This window comes from Pongo pygmaeus, chromosome 7 (assembly GCF_028885625.2).
Source record: "Pongo pygmaeus isolate AG05252 chromosome 7, NHGRI_mPonPyg2-v2.0_pri, whole genome shotgun sequence".
In the NCBI taxonomy this organism is placed as follows: domain Eukaryota; kingdom Metazoa; phylum Chordata; class Mammalia; order Primates; family Hominidae; genus Pongo; species Pongo pygmaeus.
In genome coordinates this window covers 8,737,883-8,764,331 of record NC_072380.2, presented here as the reverse complement: position 1 = coordinate 8,764,331, position 26,449 = coordinate 8,737,883, and the positions used below count along the sequence as shown (strand labels likewise).

The following is a 26,449-nucleotide window of genomic DNA, read 5'->3' as shown; positions in this document are numbered from 1 at the left end:
AAGTGATCTGCCTGCCTCTGCCTCCCAAAGTGCTGGGATTACAACAGTGAGCTACGTGCCCGGCTGCTGCCAGTTTTCTAAATCCATTGTTTTCCTTAATTTAAGTCTATCAATATCCTCAAGTTCCTGCCATGTTAAAAACAAAACACAAAATTGTCTTGTCTTTCATGTATTTAGTTTTTTTTTTAATGAATGCCCTCGCTTTTCCCTTTCCCCCTCAGGAAAGTCATAGTCTCTATGCTTCATTTTCATTTTATCTTTCAATCACTTCTTACCCCACACGTGGCTGACATTTTCACTTAGCTTTCCATTGAATATACTTTTGCTAAATCACTCACAAGTTTTTCTCTGTATAAGAGCAGACAAACACATATATGCCTATATCCTATATGCATATTTTATTTTTATTGATTCCTAAATAGTATTTTATTTAAAAATTGGAAAAAAGATTATCATGATAATAGATATAACACATTACTTGATCACTTAAAAGATCATTACTATTTTAGTTTATTTACTTTCCATTAAATTTCTCTCTCTCTTATTCTTGTGATTCACCTATAGCTTTATTTATTTAATAGGTATTACTTTATTGTAAATATTTTCCTATGCTATTTTCAAATACTCCAAAAGAGTAATTTTTGCTTTCTGCATAATATTCCATATTATGGATATTTCATAATATATTTATGTACTCATCCTTTCATTGTTGGGCATTGTTTTGTGTTTATACTTTCACTATTGAAATGTTATGCGATTGTCCCAAGGGGCTTCTCTACTATTTCCAAATCAGTTTCTGGCTAGGTCTCCTGAATCAAGTGGTTGCTGGAGTTGCAGGTGTGCTTAACTTATATGGAGTGAGTGAAACCTTAAGTTCAATACGTTGTTAATTGAAAGAAGAATCTTAGTATAGACTATTTTCCAATATAGGTAAGAAATGGATAATAACTTTGTTCAACTAGCAAAATAAGAGAAAAAGATAAAAAATAAGGTAAAAATAAATGATAGACATAAGGTCAAACGAAATGAGTAAAATCACTCCACCAGTTGTTAGGAGGCAATTTTTTTTTCTCTTTCTATGCTTGAGTTGATCAAGTCTATAGATAGATTCTCTTCATGCCCATGAGAAGCATATTGGCACAAGGTTGCTGTCTCTCTCTGTGTAAATGAAGTATTAGCTCTAGCCTGGATGTTCCCCATAAGCTTCAGAATAAAAAAATTCAACTATTGACTTGACATCTACTTTTGGATGTCTAATAAGCAACTCAAGAATTCCAAAATGAATTTTTGATTCATACCACTTTCTCTGTTAAAACCCACACTCCCCTTAGTCTTGCTCTCTCAATGATGGGTTCAAGTACCTAGTTGTTCAGGTTAAAAAACAAAAACAAACAAAAACTCTGGGCATACCTTTGATTCTTTCATTTTATAATTACAACCCATTAGCAAGCCCAGTTCTATCTTTAAAATATCTTTTTTATTTTTTATTTTTTAAAATTTTTGAGACAGAGTTTCACTCTGTTACCTAGGCTGGAGTACAATGGTGTGATCTCTGCTCACTGCAACCTCTGCTTCCCAGGTTCAAGCGATTCTTGTGTCTCAGCCTCCCGAGTAACTGGGATTACAGGTGCTAGCTACCAATTCTCAGCTAATTTTTGTATCTTATTTTTGTAGAGATGGGGTTTCCCCATGTTGGTCAGGCTGTTCTCAAACTCCTGTCCTCAGATGATCCGCCTGCCTTGGCCTCCCAAAGTGCTGGGATTATGGGTGTGAGCCACTGGGCCCGGCCTAAAATGTGTCTTAAATCCAACCTTTGTTCACTTCATCTGTCATTGCAGCATTGTCCAAGTCACTAGTGTCTCTGGAGAGAGCCCTCTAACTTGTCTCTATGTTTCTATGAGAGCTTTGCATACTCTAATTTGTGTTCAGACACCAGAGATATGTTTCTAAAATGCAAATTAAATCAAATTATTTTCTTATTGAAAATCTAATTACGTTTTTTAAAAAAACTACACAGAATAAAATCCAGTCTGTTTACATGGCACACAATGTCCTACCTGATTTGGTTGCTAAATATTTCTCCAATCTTTTTTTCCCGCTACTGTTCCCTCTTTTCATTCTGTTCCACACGTGTTAGTTTTCTTGCTCTTCCATAAACATTTCAAACTCATTTCTACCTCATAGCCTCTGTTTTTTCTATTACCATTGCAAGAATTATTCTTTTCTAAGATATTTCTATGGAAACTCTGTCTCCCTATTTCATTCAGTCTTTGTTCCTGTGTCACCATCTCAGAGAGGCTTTCCATGATTATTGAATAAATTCTAAAATAAAATTGATATCAAAAAGGTCATGCTCCCTGCTGCAAGTTTCTAATATCAGAAATCAATAACAATAAGATATATTCCCAAATTCATACACAGAGATATTAAAACACAACACATTCCTACATAACACTTGGGCAAAGGTGTACATAAAAATGAATACAAAATAATTAGATCTGAAAAAACAGAAAGCACTGTAAATGAAATCCTGTGGAATGGAGCCAAAGTGGTATAAAAAGGGACATTTATGGTCTTCAAGACATTTGCTAGAATTCATGAAAGTATGAAAGCAGCGTACTGCTCAACTGAAGACTTGAAATAAATAACAAAATAAAAAGAAGAAAAACCTGAAACAAAATAGGAGGCAGTAAACAAAAATAATATCACACGTAAAGAAGGAAGAAAACAAAGCAAGAAACACTGTAGAGTTATTTAGTAAGACCATTAGGTAGTTTATGGGAAGATTCATATATTAGATGAGTCTTAGGAAAACATCATGAGAAAAAGAGAAAAAAAATAATACAGGGAAGAAAACGAACATAAACTACAGACAGAGAAGAGCTTTGATATCATGATAGAATACTTTAAACCCCCTATCCTGAATATGTGAATGAAATGGACACTTTTAGGGAAATATAAATGAATAATATTGACCAAAACAAACTTACAAGTAGTCAATGTTCTATCCTTTTACATCCGAAAGGTGTTAGAACTAGCAAGATTTTATGTACAATCCTGAAGGAATAGATAATTCCTATTTCTTTTTTTGTTTTTTTGAGCCGGAGTCTTGCTCTGTCACCCAGGCTGGAGTGCAGTGGTGCGATCTCGACTCACTGCAAGCTCCGCCTCCCGGGTTCACGCCATTCTCCTGCCTCAGCCTCCCGAGTAGCTGGGACTACAGGCGCCTGCCACCACACCCGGCTAATTTTTTTTTTTTTTTAATTTTTCAGTAGAGACGGGGTTTCCTCCTGTTAGCCAGGATGGTCCCGATCTCCTGACCTCCTGATCTGCCCACCTTGGCCTCCCAAAGTGTGATAATTCCAATTTCTTAAGAATAATTGAGATTACAGATTGAGCTAGGTGGTTACTCAACACATTTTATGAAAGAGAATAAGCACAACATAGAAATTTCACAGGGGTAGTGTATTAGTTATTGTTGCATAACAAGGTATTCCAAAATGTAGTGGCTTAAAACAACAAACTGATTATCACAAGTTTCTGTGGGATGAGGCTTAACTGGGTGCTTTTGGCTAAAGGTCTGTGTTGAATTTGCAGACAAAAGCTGTCAGCTGGGGCTGCATTTTAATCTGAAGACTGGGAGTGTGGGGATTATATATAAACTCATTCACTGGCTTTTTTCATGCAGCATAATGTTGTGGAAGTTCATCCATGATGTATCATGTACTAGTATTTGTTCTTTTATATTACAAAATAGTATTTCTCTGTATAGATATAGTACATTTTGTTTATCCATATACTAATATATGGGATAGAAACCTAAGAATAGTATCATTAAATTGCATGATATATTCATATTTATTAGCTTTAAGAAGAGGCCAAACTATATTCCAAAGCGGTGATATTATTTCATATTTCCATCAGCATTGTAAAGGGCCCTCATTTAGCCACATCTTCATGGACATATTTTACCACTGGTCATTTTTATTATAGTTACTCTAGTGTGTGTTAAGTGGCTTCTCATTGTGGTTTTAATTTCCATTTCACTAATGACTAATGATTCTGATAATCTTTTCATGTGTTTATGCCCATTCACATATTTTCTTTGGTGAAATGTGTACTCAAATCTTTTGCTTGTTATCTTATTTATTAACAAATTATTAATTATAAAATGATAAATTAGAGTTGTCTTATTTATTGGGTACAAAGTGAATGTTATGATTTATGAATTCAATGGGGAATAATTAGATCAAGGTAATTAACACACCAATCACCTACAATCATTATTTTTTTGTCTTGAGAATGGTTGAAATGTATTCTCGGGAGAGGAGCCAAAATGGCCGAATAGGAACAGCTCCGGTCTACAGCTCCCAGCGTGAGCGACGCAGAAGGTGATTTCTGCATTTCCATCTGAGGTACTGTGTTCATCTCACTAGGGAGTGCCAGACAGTTGGCGCAGGTCAGTGGGTGAGTGCACCGTTCACCAGCCGAAGCAGGGGTGAGGCATTGCCTCACTCGGGAAGCACAAGGGGTCAGGGAGTTCCCTTTCCAGGGGTGACAGATGGCACCTGGAAAATCGGGCCACTCACACCCAAATACTGTGCTTTTCTGACGGGCTTAGGAAATGGTGCCCCAGGAGAGTATAGCGCACACCTGGCTCAGAGGGTCCTACGCCCACGGAGTCTCGCTGATTGCTAGCACAGCAGTCTGAGATCAAACAGCAAGTCGGCAGCGAGGCTGGGGGAGGGGCGCCCGTCATTGCCCAGGCTCGCTTAGGTAAACAAAGCAGCCTGGAAGCTTGAACTGGGTGGAGCCCACCACAGCTCAAGGAGGCCTGCCTGCCTCTGTAGGCTCCACCTCTGGGGGCAGGGCACAGACAAACGAAAAGACAGCAGTAACCTCTGCAGACTTAAATGTTCCTGTCTGACAGCTTTGAGGAGAGCAGTGGTTCTCCCAGCATGCAGCTGGAGATCTGAGAATGGGCAGACTGCCTCCTCAAGTGGGTCCCTGACCCCTGACCCCCGAGCAGCCTAACTGGGAGGCATCCCCCAGCAGGGGCAGACTGACACCTCACACAGCCAGCCAGGTACTCCAACAGACCTGCAGGTGAGGGTCCTGTCTGTTAGAAGGAAAACTAACAGAAAGGATAGCCACACCAAAAACCCATCTGTACATGACTTCATCAAAGACAAAAAGTAGATAAAACCACAAAGATGGGGAAAAAACAGAGCAGAAAAACTGGAAACTCTAAAAAGCAGAGTACCTCTCCTCCTCCAAAGGAACGCAGTTCCTCACCAGCAATGGAACAAAGCTGGATGGAGAATGACTTTGACGAGCTGAGAGAAGAAGGCTTCAGACGATCAAATTACTCCAAGCTACGGGAGGATATTCAAACCAAAGGCAAAGAAGTTGAAAACTTTGAAAAAAATTTAGAAGAATGTATAACTAGAATAAACAATACAGAGAAGTGCTTAAAGGAGCTGATGGAGCTGAAAACCAAGGCTCGAGAACTACGTGAAGAATGCAGAAGCCTCAGGAGCTGATGCGATCAAATGGAAGAAAGGGTATCAGCCCTGGAAGATGAAATGAATGAAATGAAGCGAGAAGGGAAGGTTAGAGAAAAAAGAATAAAAAGAAACGAGCAAAGTCTCCAAGAAATGTGGGACTATGTGAAAAGACCAAATCTACGTCTGATTGGTGTACCTGAAAGTGACGGGGAGAATGGAAACAAGTTGGGAAACACTCTGCAGGATATTATCCAGGAGAACTTCCCCAATCTAGCAAGGCAGGCCAACATTCAGATTCAGGAAATACAGAGAACACCACAGAGATACTCCTCGAGAAGAACAACTCCAAGACACATAATTGTCAGATTCACCAAAGTTGAAATGAAGGAAAAAATGTTAAGGGCAGCCAGAGAGAAAGGTCGGGTTACCATCAAAGGGAAGCCCATCAGACTAACAGCGGATCTCTCGGCAGAAACCCTACAAGCCAGAAGAGAGTGGGGACCAATATTCAACATTATTAAAGAAAAGAATTTCAACCCAGAATTTCATATCCAGCCAAACTAAGCTTCATAAGTGAAGGAGAAATAAAATACTTTACAGACAAGCAAATGCTGAGAGATTTTGTCACCACCAGGCCTGCCCTAAAAGAGCTCCTGAAGGAAGCGCTAAACATGGAAAGGTACAACCAGTACCAGCCACTGCAAAATCATGCCAAAATGTAAAGACCATTGAGACTGGGAAGAAACTGCATCAACTAACAAGCAAAATAACCAGCTAACATTATAATGACAGGATCAAATTCACACATAACAATATTAACTTTAAATGTAAATGGACTAAATGCTCCAATTAAAAGACACAGACTGGCAAATTGGATAAAAACTCAAGACCCATCAGTGTGCTGTATTCAAAAAACCCATCTCACGTGCAGAGACACACATAGGCTCAAAATAAAAGGATGGAGGAAGATCTACGAAGCAAATGGAAAACAAAAAAAGGCAGGGGTTGCAATCCTAGTCTCTGATAAAACAGACTTTAAACCAACAAAGATCAAAAGAGACAAAGAAGGCCATTACATAATGGTAAAGGGATTAATTCAACAAGAAGAGCTAACTAACCTAAACATATATGCGCCCAACACAGGAGCACCCAGATTCATAAAGCAAGTCCTGAGTGACCTACAAAGAGACTTAGACTCCCACACATTAATAATGGGAGACTTTAACACCCCACTGTCAACATTAGACAGATCAATGAGACAGAAAGTCAACAAGGATACCCAGGAATTGAACTCAGCTCTGCACCAAGCGGACCTAATAGACATCTACAGAACTCTCCACCCCAAATCAACAGAATATGCGTTTTTTTCAGCACCACACCACTCCTATTCCAAAATTGACCACATACTTGGAAGTAAAGCTCTCCTCAATAAATGTAAAAGAACAGAAATTATAACAAACTATCTCTCAGATCACAGTGCAATCAAGCTAGAACACAGGATTAAGAATCTCACTCAAAACCGCTCAACTACCTGGAAACTGGACAACCTGCTCCTGAATGACTACTGGGTACATAATGAAATGAAGGCAGAAATAAAGATGTTCTTTGAAACCAACGAGAACCAAGACACAACATACCAGAATCTCTGGGATGCATTCAAAGCAGTGTGTAGAGGGAAATTTGTAGCACTAAATGCCCACAAGAGAAAGCAGGAAAGATCCAAAATTGACACACTAACATCACAATTAAAAGAACTACAAAAGCAAGATCAAATACATTCAAAAGCTAGCAGAAGGCAAGAAATAAATAAAATCAGAGCAGAACTGAAGGAAATAGAGACACAAAAAACACTTCAAAAAATAAATGAATCCAGGAGCTGGTTTTTTGAAAGGATCAACAAAATTGATAGACCGCTAGCAAGATTAATAAAGAAAAAAAGAGAGAAGAATCAAATAGATGCAATAAAAAATGATAAAGGGGATATCACCACTGATCCCACAGAAATACAAACTACCATCAGAGAATATTACAAACACCTCTACGCAAATAAACTAGAAAATCTAGAAGAAATGGATAAATTCCTCAACACATACACCCTCCCAAGACTAAACCAGGAAGAAGTTGAATCTCTGAATAGACCAATAACAGGAGCTGAAATTGTGGCAATAATCAATAGCTTACCAACCAAAAAAAGTCCAGGACCAGATGGGTTCACAGCTGAATTCTACCTGAGGTACAAGGAGGAGCTGGTACCATTCCTTCTGAAACTATTCCAATCAATAGAAAAAGAGGGAATCCTCCCTAACTCATTTTATGAGGCCAGCATCATCCTGATACCAAAGCCTAGCAGGGACACAACAAAAAAAGAGAATTTTAGACCAATATCCTTGATGAACATTGATGCAAAAATCCTCAATAAAATACTGGCAAACAGAATCCAGCAGCACATCAAAAAGCTTATCCACCATGATCAAGTGGGCTTCATCCCTGGGATGCAAGGCTGGTTCAATATACGCAAATCAGTAAATGTAATCCAGCATATAAACAGAACCAAAGACAAAACCCACATGATTATCTCAATAGATGCAGAAAAGGCCTTTGACAAAATTCAACAACCCTTCATGCTAAAAACTCTCAATAAATTAGGTTTTGATGGGACGTATCTCAAAATAATAAGAGCTATCTATGACAAACCCACAGCCAATATCATACTGAATGGGCAAAAACTGGAAGCATTCCCTTTGAAAACTGGCACAAGACAGGGATGCCCTCTCTCACCACTTCTATTCAACATACTGTTGGAAGTTCTGGCCAGGGCAATTAGGCAGGAGAAGGAAATAAAGGGTATTCAATTAGGAAAAGAGAAAGTCAAATTGTCCCTGTTTGCAGATGACATGATTGTATATCTAGAAAACCCCATTGTCTCAGCCCAAAATCTCCTTAAGCTGATAAGCAACTTCAGCAAAGTCTCAGGATACAAAATCAATGTACAAAAATCACAAGCATTCTTATACATCAATAACAGATAGAGAGCCAAATCATGAGTGAACTCCCATTCACAATTGCTTCAAAGAGAATAAAATACCTAGGAATCCAACTTACAAGGGATGTGAAGGACCTCTTCAAGGAGAACTACAAACCACTGCTCAATGAAAGAAAAAGAGGATACAAACAAATGGAAGAATATTCCATGCTCATGGGTAGGAAGAATCAATATTGTGAAAATGGCCATCCTTCCCAAGGTAATTTACAGATTCAATGCCATCCCCATCAAGCTACCAACGACTTTCTTCACAGAATTGGAAAAAACTACTTTAAAGTTCATATGGAACCAAAAAAGAGCCCGCATCACCAAGTCAATCCTAAGCCAAAAGAACAAAGCTGGAGGCATCACACTACCTGACTTCAAACTATACTACAAGGCTACAGTAACCAAAACAGCATGGTACTGGTACCAAAACAGAGATATAGATCAATGGAACAGAACAGAGCCGTCAGAAATAATGCCACATATCTACAACTATCTGATCTTTGACAAACCTGACAAAAACAAGCAATGGGGAAAGGATTCCCTATTTAATAAATGGTGCTGGGAAAGCTGGCTAGCCATATGTAGAAAGCTGAAACTGGATCCCTTCCTGACACCTTATACAAAAATCAATTCAAGATGGATTAAAGACTTAAATGTTAGACCTAAAACCATAAAAACCCTAGAAGAAAACCTAGGCATTACCATTCAGGACATAGGCATGGGCAAGGACTTCATGTCTAAAACACCAAAAGCAATGGCAACAAAAGCCAAAATTGACAAATGGGATCTAATTAAACTAAAGAGCTTCTGCACAGCAAAGGAAACTACCATCAGAGTGAATAGGCAACCTACAAAATGGGAGAACATTTTCGCAACCTACTCATCTGACAAAGGGCTAATATCCAGAATCTACAATGATGTCCAACAAATTTACAAGAAAAAAACAAACAACCCCATCAAAAAGTGGGTGAAGGACATGAACAGACACTTCTCAAAAGAAGACATTTATGCAGCCAAAAAATACATGAAAAAATGCTCACCATCACTGGCCATCAGAGAAATGCAAATGAAAACCACAATGAGATACCATCTCACACCAGTTAGAATGGCAATCATTAAAAAGTCAGGAAACAACAGGTGCTGGAGAGGATGTGGAGAAATAGGAACACTTTTACACTGTTGGTGGGACTGTAAACTAGTTCAACCCTTGTGGAAGTCAGTGTGGCGATTCCTCAGGGATCTAGAACTAGAAATTCCATTCGACCCACCCATCCCATTACTGGGTATATACCCAAAGGACTATAAATCATGCTGCTATAAAGACACATGCACACGTATGTTTATTGTGGCATTATTCACAATAGCAAAGACTTGGAACCAACCCAAATGTCCAACAATGATAGACTGGATTAAGAAAATGTGGCACACATACACCATGGAATACTATGCAGCCATAAAAAATGATGAGTTCATGTCCTTTGTAGGGACATGGATGAAATTGGAAATCATCATTCTCAGTAAACTATCGCAAGAACAAAAAACCAAACACCGCATATTCTCACTCATAGGTGGGAATTGAACAATGAGAAGACATGGACACAGGAAGAGGAACACCACACTTCAGGGACTGTTGTGGGGTGGGGGGAGGTGGGAGGGATAGCATTAGGAGATATACCTAATGCTAGATGACGAGTTAGTGGGTGCAGCATACCAGCATGGCACATGTATACATATGTAACTTACCTGCACATTGCGCACATGTACCATAAAATGTAAAGTATAATAATAATAATAATAATAATAATAATAAAAAGAAAAAAAAAAGAAATGTATTCTCTTGGCATTTTCGAAATGTATAGTACATTTTTTACTATATTCATCATGCTGTGCAGTATATCTTAAAGAAACCTTACTTTCCTGTCCAGCTGAGGTTTTATACTGTTTGACCATCATATCCTCATCCCTTTACCCTCCTCAGCCTCTGGTAACCACTGTTCTACTCTCTGCTTATTTGAGTTTGATTGTTTTAGATTCCACAAATAAGTGAAACATAACATTTATCTTTCTGTGCCAGGCTTATTTCACTTAGCATAATGTTCTCCAGTTCCATCTTTGTTGCTGCAAATAAAAAAGTTTCTTTTCTTTAAGGTAGAATAGTATTCTACTGTGTATATATACTATATTTTCTTTATCCATTTATCTGTTGATAGACACTTAGGTTGATTCCAAAACTTGACTAGTGCAAAAAGTGCTGCAATGAACATGGAAATGCAGACATCTGTTCAATATACAAATTTCAAGTCTTTTCAGTAAATACCCAGACGTGAGATTGCTAGGTCATATGTAATTTTATTTTTATTTTTGTTGAGAAACTTATCAGTTTTCCATAAAGGCTACACTAATTTACATTCCTACAACAGTGTGCAAGTGTTCCCTTTCCTACACATCCTCTCCAATACCTGTTATATTTCCTTTATTCGGCAGTAGCCATTCTAGCAGGTGTGAGGTGATATCTCATTGTGGTTTTAATTTCCATTTCCCTAATGATTAGTGATGTTGAACACTTTTCATGTGTTTGTTGGTCATTTGTATGTCTGCTTTTTGAGAAATGTCTATTCACCTCCCTTGCCCATTTTTTAATTGGACTATTTGTTTTCTTTCTGTAGTGTTGTTTGAGTTCCTTATAAATGTTGTCTACTAACCCCTTATCAGATGTATGGCTTGCAAATATTTTCTCCCAATCTGTAGATTGTCTCTTTAATTGTTTTCTTTGGTGTGCATAAGCTTTCTATTTTGAGTATAATCAAATTTGTCTATTTTTGCTTGCGTTGTCTGTGCTTTTGCGGTTAGAACTTAAGTTAGCACTTTAAGTTGGAACTTAAAATGTCCAATGTCAAGTGCAGCAGGTTTCTCACCTCAAGGGACAAGAGAACAAAGCCAGGAGCCTGGTACCAGCTTCCCAGGATTAGGGCACACAGCCCAAGCATAATGAGCTGAGCCTTGGCCCCCAGAAGTTTCCCAGAAATGAAGGCAGTCAACGGAACCCACCTTATTCCACAATCAAACCATAAAAGGTGTCAAAGAATATAAGAGCAAAAACCCCATCCAAAGGACAGTGATATGGTTTGGCTCTGTGTCCCCACCCAAATGTCAACTTGAATAAATCCCCATGTGTCAAGGGCAGGACCAGATGTAGACAACTTAATCATGGGGGTGGTTCCCCCATGAGTGAGCTCTCATGAGATCTGATGATTTTATAAATGGGAATTCCCCTGCCCAAGCTCTCTTGCCTGACACCACGTAAGACATAACTTTGCTTCTCATTTGCCATGATTGTTAGGCCTCCCCAGCCATGTGGAATCGTGAGCAAATTAAACCTCTTTCCTTATAAATTACCCAGTCTCTGGTATGTCTTTATTACCAGCTTGAGAACAGATTAATACAGACAGCAACACCAAAGATTAAAGAAACATCAGTCTACACAGATGAAAAAGAAACAGCACAAGAACTCTGGAAACTCAAAAAGCCAGAGTGTCTTCTTACCTTCAAGGGACTGCAGTAGTTCCCCAGCAATGGTTCTTAACTGGGCTGAAATGACAGACATATAATTTAGAATCAGGATAGGAATGAAGATCATCGAGATTCAGGAGAAAGTCAAAATCAAATTCAAGGAATCTAAGGAATCTAATAAAATGATATGAGTTGAAAGACAAAATTGTCCTTTTAAGAAAGAACAAAACTGATCTGATAGATATGAAATACTCACTATGAGAATTTAATAATACAATCTCAAGTATTAACAGCAAAATAGGCCATGCTGATGCACACGTATGTTTATTGCGGCACTATTCACAATAGCAAGACTTGGAACCAACCCAAATGCCCATCAGTGATAGACTGGATTAAGAAAATGTGGCACACATACACCATGGAATATTATGCAGCCATAAGAAAAGAATGACTCCATGTCCTTTGTAGGGACATGGATGAAGCTGGAAACCGTCATTCTCAGCAAACTATCCCAAGGACAGAAAACCAAACACCGCATGTTCTCACTCATAGGTGAGAATTGAACAATGAGAACACTTGGACACAGGAAGGGGAACATCACACACTGAGGCCTGTCATGGGGTAGTGGGACGGGGGAGGGATAGCGTTAGGAGATATACCCAGTGTAAATTACGAGTTAATGGGTGCAGCACACCAGCATGGCACATGTATACATATGTAACAAACCTGCACGTTGTGCACATGTACCCTAGAACTTAAAGTATAATAATAATAAAAAAAATAGGCCATGCTGAGAGAAGAATCTCAGAGATTGAAGACTTGTTCAGCTAGACAAAAATAAAGAAAAAAGAATTAAAAAAATGAACAAACCTCTGAGAAATATGGAATTATGTAAAGCGACCAGATATATGACTCACTGGCATCCCTGAAAGAGCAGGAGAGAAAGCAAACAACTTGGGAAACATATTTGAGGATACCTTCCATAAAAATTTCCCCAACCTCACTAGAGTGGTTGATTCAAATTTAGGAAATGCAGAGAACCCCTGCAAGATACTACACAAAACAACCATCCCCTAGACATATGTCATCAGATTCTCCAAGGTCGACATGAAAGAAAAAGTATTAAAGGCAGCTAGAGAAAAGGAGCAGGTAACCCACAAAGGGAATCCCATTAGGCTAACAGTGGACTGTTAACCTGAAACTCTATAAGCCAGAAGAGATTGTGGGCCTACATTCAGCATTCTTAAAGACAAGAAATCCCAACCAAGAATTTTATATCCATCTAAACTAAACTTTATAAGCAAAGGAGAAATAAAATCCTTTTCAGACAAGCAAATGCTAAGGAAATTTGTTACCATCAGAAATGCCTTACCAGAGGTCCTTAAGGGAGTGCTAAATATGGAAATGAAAGAGTACCAGCCACCACAAAACACAATTAATTACATAGATATTGACACTATAGAGCAACACACAATGAAGTCTGCATAATAACCAGCTAACAACACAATAACAGGATCAACTCCACCCATAGCAATATTAACCTTGAACATAAATGGACTAAATGCCCTACTTAAAAGGCACAAAGAGGCAAGTTGGATAAAGCAGCAAGCCCCAACTGTATGCTGTCTTCGGTGTCATTGCATGTGAGACCCATCACTCATAGGCTCAAAGTAAAGGCTCAAAGAAAGATCTCCCAAGCAAAAGGGAAACAAAAAAGCAGGGGTTGCCATTCTAATTTCAGACAAAACAGACTTTAAGCCAACAAAGATAGAAATAGACAAAGAAGGGCATTACATAATGGTAAAGGGTTCAATTCAACAAGAAGACTTAGCTATCTTAAATATGTATGCACCCAAGAAAAGTGTGCGCAAATTCATAAAACAAGTTATCAGGGACCTACAAAAAGACTTAGATAACCACACAGTAGTAGTGGGAGACTTCAACACCTCACTGACAGCATTCGACAGATCATTGAGAGAGAAAACCAACAAAGATATTTAGGCCCTAACTTGACATTTGACCAAATGGACCTAAAAGACATCTACAGAACATTCCACCCAACAACAGAATATACATTCTTCTCATCTGCACATGGTACACACTCTAAAATCAACCATGTGATTGGCCATAAAACAATATTCAGCAAATTCAAAAAACTCGAAATTATACCAACCACACTCTCTGACCACATCCCAATAAAAATAGAAATAAATATTAGGAAAATCACTAAAAACCATACAATTACATGGAAATTAAACAACCTGCTCCTGAATGACTTTTGGGAATGACTTTTGAGGCTGCATCTGGAACCACATGTAAGCAGGGCTGCAGCAGGGTCCACAGGCAGATGGCGGTGTTTCTGTATTCATGGCCAGGTCTATGATTGGTGAGCCTACTCCCAGGGGCATGGGCCTGCCTTCTCAAAGCAGTTTTCCTTGGTCTTGGGCTCTAGTGGGTTGTCATGACCTCCTGACTGGGTCCTGATGTTCCCACAAAGACATTTTATCCATAGATGGTTGCCAAATCAGTGTTCTGTGGGTGGATGAAGGCTGGGGACCTTCTACTTAGCCATCTTACAGATGTCCTGTTTCATTTGTTCTTTGATTTCTTTTTCTTCTTTTTTTTCAAGTAGTTGGGTCATTGTGATTATTCAATTTTTTTGTTATTAAACTGTTGTGTTATTTAAGAGTTGCTTTAGTGTTCATAGTATTGCTCTTTAACCCATCACAGTCTATCATTGGGTGTCATACAATTTTACATATAATATAAAAGCCTTTCAAGGTTATATGAGCTATGGTTCTTACAGCAGCAAAAATATTTTATTTTGTATTTTGAATATGGAAATTGCAATCTTTTTCTAGTGATAGTAAAATCCATTTTACTTGGACTATTTTCAAGTATTTTTGTGACTTGCCATTTATTCAGAAACTCTATTGTCTCGATCATATCAAATTTTCCAGAAAGATAGAAAGAACAAAACGAACTTCTAAATGTACAACTGGCAAAGTTCTGAGAGTATCACAAGGCTTCATGTTATACAGTATTGCCTTTGCCTTTTTTTTTTTTTTAGATGGAGTCTCACTCTGTTGCCCAGGCTCGAGTGCAGTGGCACAATCTCGGCTCACTGCAACATCTGCCTCCAGGGTTCAAGCGATTCTCCTGCCTCAGCTTCCCGAGTAGCTTGGATTACAGGCACCCACCAACATGCCTGGCTAATTTTTGTATTTTTAGTAGAGATGGGGTTTTGACATTGTGGCCAGGCTGGTCTTGAACTCCTGACTTTGGCCTCCCAAAGTGTTGGGATTACCGGTGTGAGCCACTGCATCCAGCCTGCCTTTGCCTTTATATAACAATAAAATTAACTCCTTTGGGGTTTATCAACTATGCCCTCATAAATTAGTATCAATATAATGTGTTCCATGCACAGAATCATATAATTGTATACAGTAAACTTGGCCTTCTCCAGAAGATATAGTCAAGTACTCCAACAGATTGTGTGTAATTCACCCAGTCTTATTATCAAAAGGCACAGACAGCCTTTTTCCAGAAATCTTTTAAATGTCCCTAAAATGTAGATTTCTGCACCTCTGGATGAGATATCAGAGCAATATTGCCCTAAAATCTCAATGGTTAAGATATGGTCAGGTATTTATAACAACTGGCACAGCAGTAAAAAAAACAAAAGGGGTTATCTCTAGATCTATCTCTTTCAGATAAAGAGACATAATTCATCTTTGGATTGTCAGAAGACTTTTCTGATCTATTATTTTATAGGTGAAGCTATCTTACTTTTTGAAAGTTTACAGGCAAAGGTCCCTATTTGAGTGAATTTTCTAACTCCTATTTACTTTCAACTTTAACTGATGATTTCTTTACTATAGCGGTTTGCAGCTAGGGACAATGTTGTCCTCAGAGGACTTTTAGTAATGTGTAGAGATTTTTGTTTGTTTGTTTGTTTATTTATTTATTTTTTTGGTCACAGGTGGGAGAAATGTTTTAGAGGCAAGAGAGGCTGCTAAACATCCTACAATATACAGGAAAGCTCCCCACAGCAAAAAAAAAAAAAAAAAAAAAAAAAAAATTGTTCTCAAAATGTTGACAGTGCTGGAGATCAGAGACATTGCTCTACTTTATATTTTATTGTCTGTCCCTGAACTTCTTTATTAAATGGCCAATACTGTATGGTAAAATCGAGAGTATCATTAGAAAGAAAATTAAGAAAAACTATCAGAATTAGAAATTAGAGGCTCCCCTGACTATGGCATAGCCATTCTTTTATCCCTTTACTTTCTTAATAAACTTTCTCTCACTTAAAAAAAAAAAAAGAAATTAGATTTTCTGGACCGATTCTTTTTGTTCCTTATCTTTTTCATTTCCCTTACCTGTTTTTTCTTCTTGCTCAGAGATAAAAAACGTTCTGTCCAGGCGCGGTGACTCACGCCTGTAATCCCAGCACTTTGGGAGGCCGAGGTGGGCGGATCACGAGGTCAGGAGATCGAGACAATCCTGGCTAACACGGTGAAACCCCGTCTCTACTAAAAATACAAAAAATTAGCCAGGCGTGGTGGCGGGCGCCTGTAGTCCCAGCTACTTGGGAGGCTGAGGCAGGAGAATAGCGAGAACCCGGGAGGCGGAGCTTGCAGTGAGCAGAGATCGCGCCACTGCTCTCCAGCCTGGGTGACAGAGCGAGACTCTGTCTCAAAAAAAAAACAAAAAACAAAAAACAACAGTTCTTTTTGCTTCAGTGAGTTGAGATGTTATATTAATTCAATGTCAAGTCTCTGAAGAAACTTTCACTAATACACTAAGACAGAGAATAAGAAATGAGTGATTTTTTTTTTTTTTTTTTTGCTTACATTTAATAGAAAAATTTGGACTTAACAAGGGGAAGATAATTTCATTTCAGGCAGTAATTCATTTGGATTCTAATGTCGTTGGGCTTTAACATAGAGATTGAAGAGATTGAATCTTTGAACTTCAATTTATGCCTAGAAATTTTATAAGAACACTTGTTTATATTCAAATGTGGGAAATTTTTCTTTTTTAGCATTTTAATATAGGAGGGTATTTATGATTTTTAAAGTCTCTTAATGTCATTTAATTATCAAAGAATCTCTAATGTGCTACACTGGAGAATGTAGTGGCACATAACTTAAGATGACAAAGAAGAGAAGATGTAAATTTTCAGCTATGTGTAAAATGTATATGGTAAAAATTGTATTAGTGTATTATTCTGAGATTAGCTTAGAATCTGATCTCAGAGTAATATGCCGTTCAAGAGTGATTCTGAGAAGATATAGAAAAAGTAATGACTAGTGTTGAAGAAACAGATCCATGAAGATGAGATTAGAGTTATTTTAATAGACTCCTGACATCTCGTCTGCATAGGGAGATAACCCATCCTCCCCTGATTCATAGACCATAAGCTTTGTGGTAAAAAAAAAATACAAACCCTTGAATTTTGTTTGTGGGGTAATTTGGCCTCATTCTAGATGTTTTCCATCTTTGTGACACTCATGCCATGTCATATTCCTGGTATCTTCCCGGCTCTTTAATTTTCTTGGCCCCAGGAAATGGAGTTATCTGATGGAGAGTTTGGAAAGAACTAACCAGGCATGCTGAGTTAGCAAATCTTCAGCTCTACAGCTCCTTCTAGTGAGCCTACTTGTAGAAAGCAGGTCTTCTTTCTACTTCTCTAGGGACAGGGGGCAGTAGAGGGGAGACCTGCTTCAAGTGCTGGAATGACTGGAATGGTCATGCGCCTAATTCTCAGGTGCAATGTTAGCAAGGTCACATGACTAGCAGGCTTTAACCCATATTATCTAAGTAGGTCTCTATTAGTAATGAAAATGGTATTTGTTCAGAACTGGATGAGGAAGAAGACTGACATTGCACTTCAAATAATCAAACACTGCCTACTGATACTTCATGTTCTTATTGTTTTACATATTTAACATTTTTATATTTTTTTCTTAGAAACATATTTTTATAAGTACCTGTAGGGTATGAGATTCTTCTGTTATTTACTTTATTCTTATAGTTCTTAAGAGGCTTGCATGTGCATCAAGAAGCAATGCTCCAGGAGGCAGTCAGTACACGTGGGATTAGGACAACATTTATTTCCAGTCAAGGAAGAATAAGAAATTGGGTTAAACAGGAGTCTGCAAAATTTATCCATCCATTCTGGAGTTCAAAAGGCTTAACCTTTGCTCCCACCTAAGGAGATTTTCCTTCGGGAACCGGAGTTGGATAGGGCTCAAATATCCACCACCTTCTACAACATTTTTTTTCTTCATTACATATACCAATGGTATCATCTAGTGTGCTGCATAGTTTGTCTCTGCACACCCCTTTCAAAGCAATACACTGTTTTTGTCCTGGAATAACGCCAGTCTTTCCTACACAGGAAGAGATTTAAGAACATCATTAATCACTATTGAAAATATACATAAAACAATAAACCCCCAGAAGAATGGCTTTGGGATAGGAAAGAAAACATTGTCTGTATGAAAGGATCAGACCCGTAGAGAGAAATTGTGCGTTTTTATGGGAAGGGAGCTAAGATTGTAGATTATATACACCTTGGAGGAAATAGGCCAATTTCTAAAATCCTTTAAAGGGATTGTCCTCCCCCAGCGCAGTACATTTTGAAATGTGTGGGACCATTTGCTCTTGCCACCATGCCTAGGGAAGGTGTCTTTGGTATTTAGCAGATAGCACAGCATTGTTAATTTTTCACCTAAGGAATTGTCTTGCACCAAAAACCAACAATGCCACCACTAAGAAACAGTTTCAAAGGAAGTACGTGTCCCTCCAAGTTCCCACCTGTGCATACATCATCCCTATCAAATGGTTCATGTTCATATCTTCATCTCCTTTCATAGAAAGCCTGTCAATCCTTTAGATTTTATCTAAACTAATTTCCTCATTTCAGGACTATGTAAGAAATACCTTTCTTATGTTGTTCAATACCTCATAGATAGATGGAGGGAGGGATGGATGGATAGATAGATAGATAGAAAAATAGATAGATAGATAGATAGATAGACAGATAGATAGACACCTGGAGAGAATTACTCACAGAGCTAAAGGGTATTTTCCCTTAAGTGTATCCACATGTTCTCTTAATTCATCTGGTTGTTGAGAAGCATATTGCTAAGGGTGTGCTCTAATTCAGTAGTTCTCTCTATGCTTACTATCCTTTCTCTTGCCTTCTGAGCACAACCATAGTTTATTTTTCCTACTGTATATCACTGCAGATGTTATATAAGAAAAACACTTTTGCTGATGTTCATTAACAGACGTTAGTTCCTGAACCATCCTGTTAACACACCTGGATCTTATTTTGTTTTTACTGTCCTCTAATATACTACCTCTGGCTTCTTTGCTTCTGTAGATGAGTAACAGTTTGGTGGCCTTTTCAGCTCTCAATCTTTTTGCTGCTGTTTGTTATTGTTTTGTATTTAAACTAGGCTATCATTATTGTTTCTCTACTCTGTAGAAATAGATCCATAGCCAGAAAAACCAATGCAGCCTTTTGGAACTGAGTGCTCACAACCTATGCAAGATTGTCTTCTACTCTTGTTAGAAGCTTCAACCTAGTGCAGTCTGGTATTATAGTCTACTATCAGACTAGCAGTTCATAAACTCAGGGTTTCTGTGCAGCAAGAGAATATCATGATGTGGGAGTTGAGTAATATCTTGTAATAGTCTCTCTTTTTTCCAAAACTATTGTGGAAGAGAAAGTGGCTGTCTTTCAGAGAGAGACCTGAAGTCTCCCCAGCCAGTTGTGGAAGGCGCTGGTTCAACTGCATTGTCTACACAGAACACAGGCTTCATGCTCAGCAGCATAGCAGACCTGTTGCTAGCTGTTGGTCTTTTCCCTGATAACTTCATCCATACATTTAAAATCTGGCAGCATTGTCAGACTTTTTAAATGAAGCTAAAATAGGAGTTATTAGTACTGGGAAAGATATAGTAAGAGGCAGAGTATGGTACCAAGGAGGCCTATGCATGTGAACTTAGAGGCATCCATGCAAAATGAGGTGGAATGTGAATCTTCAGCTGAAGCCAAAAGAGTGAACTTCCTCTCAATAGGATGCATAACCCACTATAATGTAAAGTTCAGCCTACTGACAGAGCATGTAGCCTAAGACAGTGCCAATTCCTCTATTTGGGAGATGTCCCTTGCTTCACTCAAAAGGAGTGGAACAATTCATCCTACCAGTGATGTGTTTCTTGCTACATGGGAAGCTTAATTTAAGGAGGTATGCTTTGAACATGAAGCCAAAGAGTTATAATCTCCCTTTTTACCAATGACAGTGACATATCATCATGCCAAGGGCACTAGTTTAAGTCAAAAAGATAAGATTAAATTACTTAATTCATATTCAGTTTCATATTCCTCATTCATGAGGAAGGAAATTTCTTCCCAGATATTCACATTTATTTTCAGACTTATTGACAGAAGTATATACATATAGAGCAAAAGAAGAGAGGCACTCTCTAATACGCTTTAGAATTTATTTGACATTAATATGTTATAATGGTTATATCAATGGCAGTTGAGGAAAGGATGCATATGTAATAAGTGCCTTTGGAAAAAGAAACAATTTAGATGTTCACTTCATATTATATCACAACATTAATTTCTGTGGATGCAGTGAGAAGGACTTAGAATCACACTGGAAAAGACCCTTAATAGTGCATTCATCTACTTTCTAAAAGGATATAACTTTCTTAGCCTTAGAACTCATCGAGTCAGTAACTTTTAAGTTTTTTTTTGGGTGATGTAGGGGATTTAAATGGAACAGGCTCTTCCTGGAACTTTATCAATCAAAAAATAGAAGTGCAGTTTCCTTTCCTCTACATAATGTGAGTTCAAGCTGCCTTCTGCTCCTGTCCAATGTCGTGTATTTAGATATTATGTTATTCTCCACAGTCAGTGTAAGAAGAATGCTATAATTTTCTGAATTCTCAGAGAGCTAATGCAGCAATCCAAGATTTATGCCATTCTAACCTCTTTAGACTCATATTCCCAGCATATATATGTATGTTTGTGTGTACATATAAACCTATATGAGCTATTCCAATTTTTTATAGGATACTATGGATTCTTTTTGGAATAAATATAAGGATATATAAAAATATATATTCAAGTAGCTATAACTTAATATTCATCAGACATTAAGCTGATAAACTAATATTTCAGATTATGTAGTTTCTTTGGAGACATTTTTTCAAGAAAACAATAACTTTTTTACTTAATTGGATTTTTTTGGTGTAAAAATGTCTTTAACAAAACTCTTCATGATCTAGCCACTCATTTTTTCTTAAAAGAAATTTTATGAGATAAAAGTTATATAGGAGTTATAAAATTTCTAAGATTATCAGAATGCTTCTAGACACCTGATACATTCTACATGCCCAACAGTCACAGCAGAGATTAAGATCAGAATTTTTGGAGTGCGGTATTATTAAATTGTATAGACAGCTCAGCAATTAACTATTCAGTACTAAGAGACCACACAAAACTGATAATGAAATTCCTATTTTTCGACCTGAGTGTTCTGGGTCCCACTTCATAATGTGTCCAAGAACATCTCAATATGCACAAGTAAGGTATTTTGACCTTTACATATGGTTTTAATATCCTCTGATCACAAGAAACTTGGCTATTCAAAAGTGATTCCCTCCTGTGCAGAATTATAGGACCTTCATTTAATCCTTCTTCCTGGTATAACTGATTTGGAAGGAACAAAGAAGGGCTGATATTTGTATTCCTGCAGGAAGAGGTCACGGCTTGAAAGGCAGGCCTCTGAAGGATTCTTGTCGTATTTGTGGGGAGATTAACTCAGCTTTCAACCTCAAATAACCTCTTGTTCTTCATCTTTTATTTTATTGTGGTAATAACACTTAAAGTGAGATCTACCTTCTTAAGAAATTTTTAAGTGCTATAGGTATAATATTGTATAGTTGATATTTAGAGCTTATTCATCTAATAAAACTGAAAACTTTTACTCATTAAATAGCAACTCCCTATTTCCTCCTCCCTCCCCAGTCCCTGGAAACCACCATTCTGCTACCTGTTTCCATGAGTTTGACTATTTTAGGTACCTCATATAAGTGGAATCATGCAGTATTTGTCTTCTGTGACTGGCTTATTTCATTTAGCATAATGTCCTCCAGGTTCATCCATGTTGTCACATATAGCAGAAAACCTCCTTAGTTTCCTCAATCTATAATTAGAAGATTTGGAGAAAAAAGTCTGGCAGAAATCAGAGTTATCATTCTTGTATGCATATCTACACCTATGGATTGATGAAAAACCACATTGACCCAGATTAAAGAGATTGGCTTTTAGCTGCAATGTTGCTACCACCTATGTGATCGGAGTAAAATCACATTCTTTATCTGTACATGGGTTTTATTATCTAAAATAAAAACAATTGCCACTACATTTTATTTTAATTTGAAATTATTACCATCATATAATTTCATATCAGATGTCACTACAAGTGTATCTGACCTCAATTGTATCTTCTGACCAAAGCTGAGAACCAAATGAGAATTGCATAAGCTCCTTCAGAAGGAGGCAATCATATGTGAAGTGGATCACAACATGTCCACAGATTAGGTAAAGATCAAACATTTGAGTAGCTTTGATTGCACTTAAAAGAATCTCAGAACTGGAACAAAACAAGAGTGCCCTCTCTCACCATCCTAATCAACATAGTACTGGAAATATGAGCCAGACCAATCAGCCTTTTGAAATAAAACGTATCCAAACAGGAAAAGAAGAAATCAAATTACCTATTTTTATTGATGATATTATTCTACACTTAAGAAACCCTAAATATTCTTTCAAAGACTTCTGGACCTGATAGACAACTTTAGTAAAGTTTCAGGATGCAAAATCGATGTACAAGATCAGTAGCCTTTCTATACACCAATAATGTTCAACCCGAGAGCCAAGTCAAGAATGCAATCCCATTTACAATAGCCACACAAAAAGTTAAATACCCATGAATACATTTAACCAAGGAGGTGAAAGATCTCTACAAGTGACACTACAAATCACTACTGAAAGAAATCACAGATGACACAAATAGAAAAATATTCCCTGCTGTGGATTGGAAGAATCAATATTGTGAAAATGGCCATACTGCCCAAAGCAATTTATAGATTCAGTGCTATTCCTATCAAACTACCAATGACATTTTTCACAGAATAGAAAAAACTATTCTAAAATTCATATGAAACCGTAAAACAACTCAGACAACCAAAATAATCCTGAGGAAAAAGAACAACACTGGATGCATCATCCTACTTGACTTCAAATTATACTATAAGGCTACAGTAACTAAAACGGCATGGGACTGGTACAAAAGCAGACACATGAACCCCTGGAACAGAATAGAGAACCCAGAAATAAAGCTGCACATTTATAACCATCTGCTCTTTGACACAGTTGACAAAAATAAGCAACGGGAAAAGGACTCCCTGTTCAATAAATGGTGCTGGGATAGCTAGCCAGCCATAAGCAGAAGAAGAAAACTGGATGCCTATCTTTCACCATATACAAAAAATTAACTCATGATGGATTAAAGATTTCAATGTAAGACCTCAAATTACAAGAATCCTAGAAGAAAACCTAAGAAACACCATTCTAGATATTGGCCTTGGGGAATAATTTATGACTAAGTACTCAAAAGCAACCGCAACAAAAACAAAAGTTGACAAGTAGAGCTGAATTAAACTAAAGAGCTTCTGCAGAGAAAAAGAAACTATTAACAGGGTAAACAGAAAACAACAGAATGGGAGAAAATATTTGCTAACTATGCATCTGACACAAATTTAATATCTGGAATCTACAGGGAATTTAAATCAACAAGCAAAAAACAAATAAAGTGGGGAAAAGACATGAAAAACATGAACAGATTCTTCTCAAAAGAAGACATAGAAGCAGCCAGCAAACACAAAAAATAGCTCAACGTCACTAATCACTAGAGAAATACAAATCAAAACCACAATGAGAACTATCTTACACCAATGAGAATGGCTATTATTAAAAAGTCAAAAAAGAACAGAAATGCAGATGAGGCTGTGGAGAAAAGGAGTGCTTATACACTGTTGGTTGGAATGTAAATTAGTTCAGCCACTGTGGAAAGCAGTCTGAAGATTTCTCAAAGAACTTAAAACAGAGCTACCATTCCACCCAGCAATTCCATTACTGGGTATATCATCCAAAAGAAAACAAATAATTCTACCCAAAACATACCTGCACCCCTATGTTCATGACAGAACTACTCACAATAGTAAAGACAAAGAATCAACCCAGGTGCTCATCAATGGTGGACTGGATAAAGAAAATGTGGTACATATAGACCATGGAATACTATGAAGCCATAAAAAAAACAAAATCATATCGTTTATAGCAAAATGGATGCAGATGGAGGACTGTAAATTAATGCAGAAATAGAAAACCAAATACTGCATGTTCTCACTTATAAGTGGGAGTTAACATTGGATACTCATGGACATAAAGATGGGACATTGGAGACTACTAGAGTGGGGAGGGAGGAAAACAAGGATTGAAAACTATTTGGTACTATGCTCACTACTTGAGTGATGGGATTACCATCATGCCCCAAACCTCACATCACAAAATACACCAACATAACAAACCTGCACGTACACCCCCTGAATCTACAATATAAGTTGAAATTATTTAAAGAAATAATCTCAGAGATAAACGGAGGAAGAGATCTTTGTTCACTGACCACACACTTTATTTTGGGGGATATGAACATCCCACTATTAACAGTGGAGGTAATAATTTTATCATATCTTACCAGGATCTGGATGAAACACCCTGAAGATGTTTGATTCTACATTCCCTTTTCAGTTTGATTCTACATTTCAATATTTAAACTTCTGAATCATGGACCCTAAGGATGCAACTAAGAGTCTTGAAGTGTTTTCTGTATTATTTGTCTTATGCTTAAAATTTTGCCATTAAAGCTTCATGCCACTGTTTATTCTTTTCCAAATTCCCTTGCTCCCAAATTTCTATTGGTCTTTTATAATTTGATGCAAAATTTTCTTGTTGAACTCTGTCTTATTTGCCTAACTGCTACCCTTCACAAATATTCCTCACCAACAGACTCTACATCACTTCCATTCACTGCCGAGTCTGAACCAAGAACTGTCATCTTCACTCTCCTTTTTGGAGAATGAAGCCTTGATGATAGCTGCTTGCTTTATTTACTAACCTTTAAATCACATATCAAAGCTTCTATACCCCAACTCTATTTCAGCCCCATTTTCTAATTATCGAGCTCTTGAACCCCCATTTTCTGTTGAAAGAACTCCTTGTCCTGCTTCTCAATTGTGGCCTCATTAGTACCAAAGAAGATATACATGTTGGATTTCTGAATTCCTAAGGCTGTGAATTGGGGTCTGAGTTAGGATGGCCACAGTGTAATTATCTCAGTAGACCTCCTCTGGTCTAGGCATCCCAATAGACTTCTACAATCATTCACCATCTTAACTTTTGGTATTAAAGTCACAAAGAGGAGGAGAACAGAGATAAGGGAATGGAGTTTCATGGTTGAGTGCCCAATAGAGAGGTGAGTGATCAGGGCTGGTGGAACACAGGGGCTTTTATTTAATTCTGGGGGTCTGAGGTTCCTCTTGGTCAGTGAAGCTTAACAGAAAGGAAATAAAACAGCTTCCATTGGAATATTTCCAAACTCTAGAGTCTCTAAATTTGGTGACAAATTAACCTAATTGTAGGAAACCAGATGGCTAACCCTTTCCTTTTTCTATGGCTCTCAATTTCACCAGAGGTTAATTCATACCTTTAGTTAATTTTCTTCCTTGAATGGGGCCAAGAAGTAAGGCCATGTGAGTACAGAACATCCTTATTGCAAAAGTCCTAGGGCTTGTAAGGAAATATTTCCATAATACACTTTTTTTTTTTTGTGTGTGTGTTTTTTTACAAGAGGGGCAAGAGTATTATCTAAGGTCCATTTATGAAAAGCTATGTTTTTTTTTTTACTAAGTTAGTCCTTAAAACAGAGGCTGTCACTTGTATGAGGTGTTTTTTTTTTTTTGAGATGGAGTCTCGCTCTGTCACCCAGGCTGCAGACTGGAGTGCAGTGGCGTGATCTCGGCTCACTGCAAGCTCCACCTCCCAGGTTCACGCCATTCTCCTACCTCAGCCTCCCCAGTAGCTGGGACTACAGGTGCCCACCACCATGCCCAGCTAATTTTTTGAATTTTTAGTAAAGATGGGGTTTCACCGTGTTAGCCAGGATGGTCCCGATCTCCTGACCTCGTGATCCGCCCGCCTCTGCCTCCCAAAGTGCTGGGATTACAGGCGAGAGCCACTGCGCCC

General features: G+C 37.8%; 1 protein-coding gene across 1 annotated transcript; it reads right to left on the bottom strand.

Annotated features, from left to right (window-relative positions):
• Positions 1-18,264: 18,264 nt before the first annotated feature.
• LOC129042739 (beta-defensin 130B-like) lies at positions 18,265-25,658 on the bottom strand. Its single transcript, XM_054499030.1, has 3 exons — positions 25,602-25,658; position 25,188; positions 18,265-18,446 (listed from the first exon to the last, which is right to left on the bottom strand). Exons 1-3 carry the CDS (start codon positions 25,656-25,658, stop codon positions 18,265-18,267), a joined length of 240 nt encoding a protein of 79 aa, XP_054355005.1.
• Between the last annotated feature and the right edge of the window lie 791 nt (positions 25,659-26,449).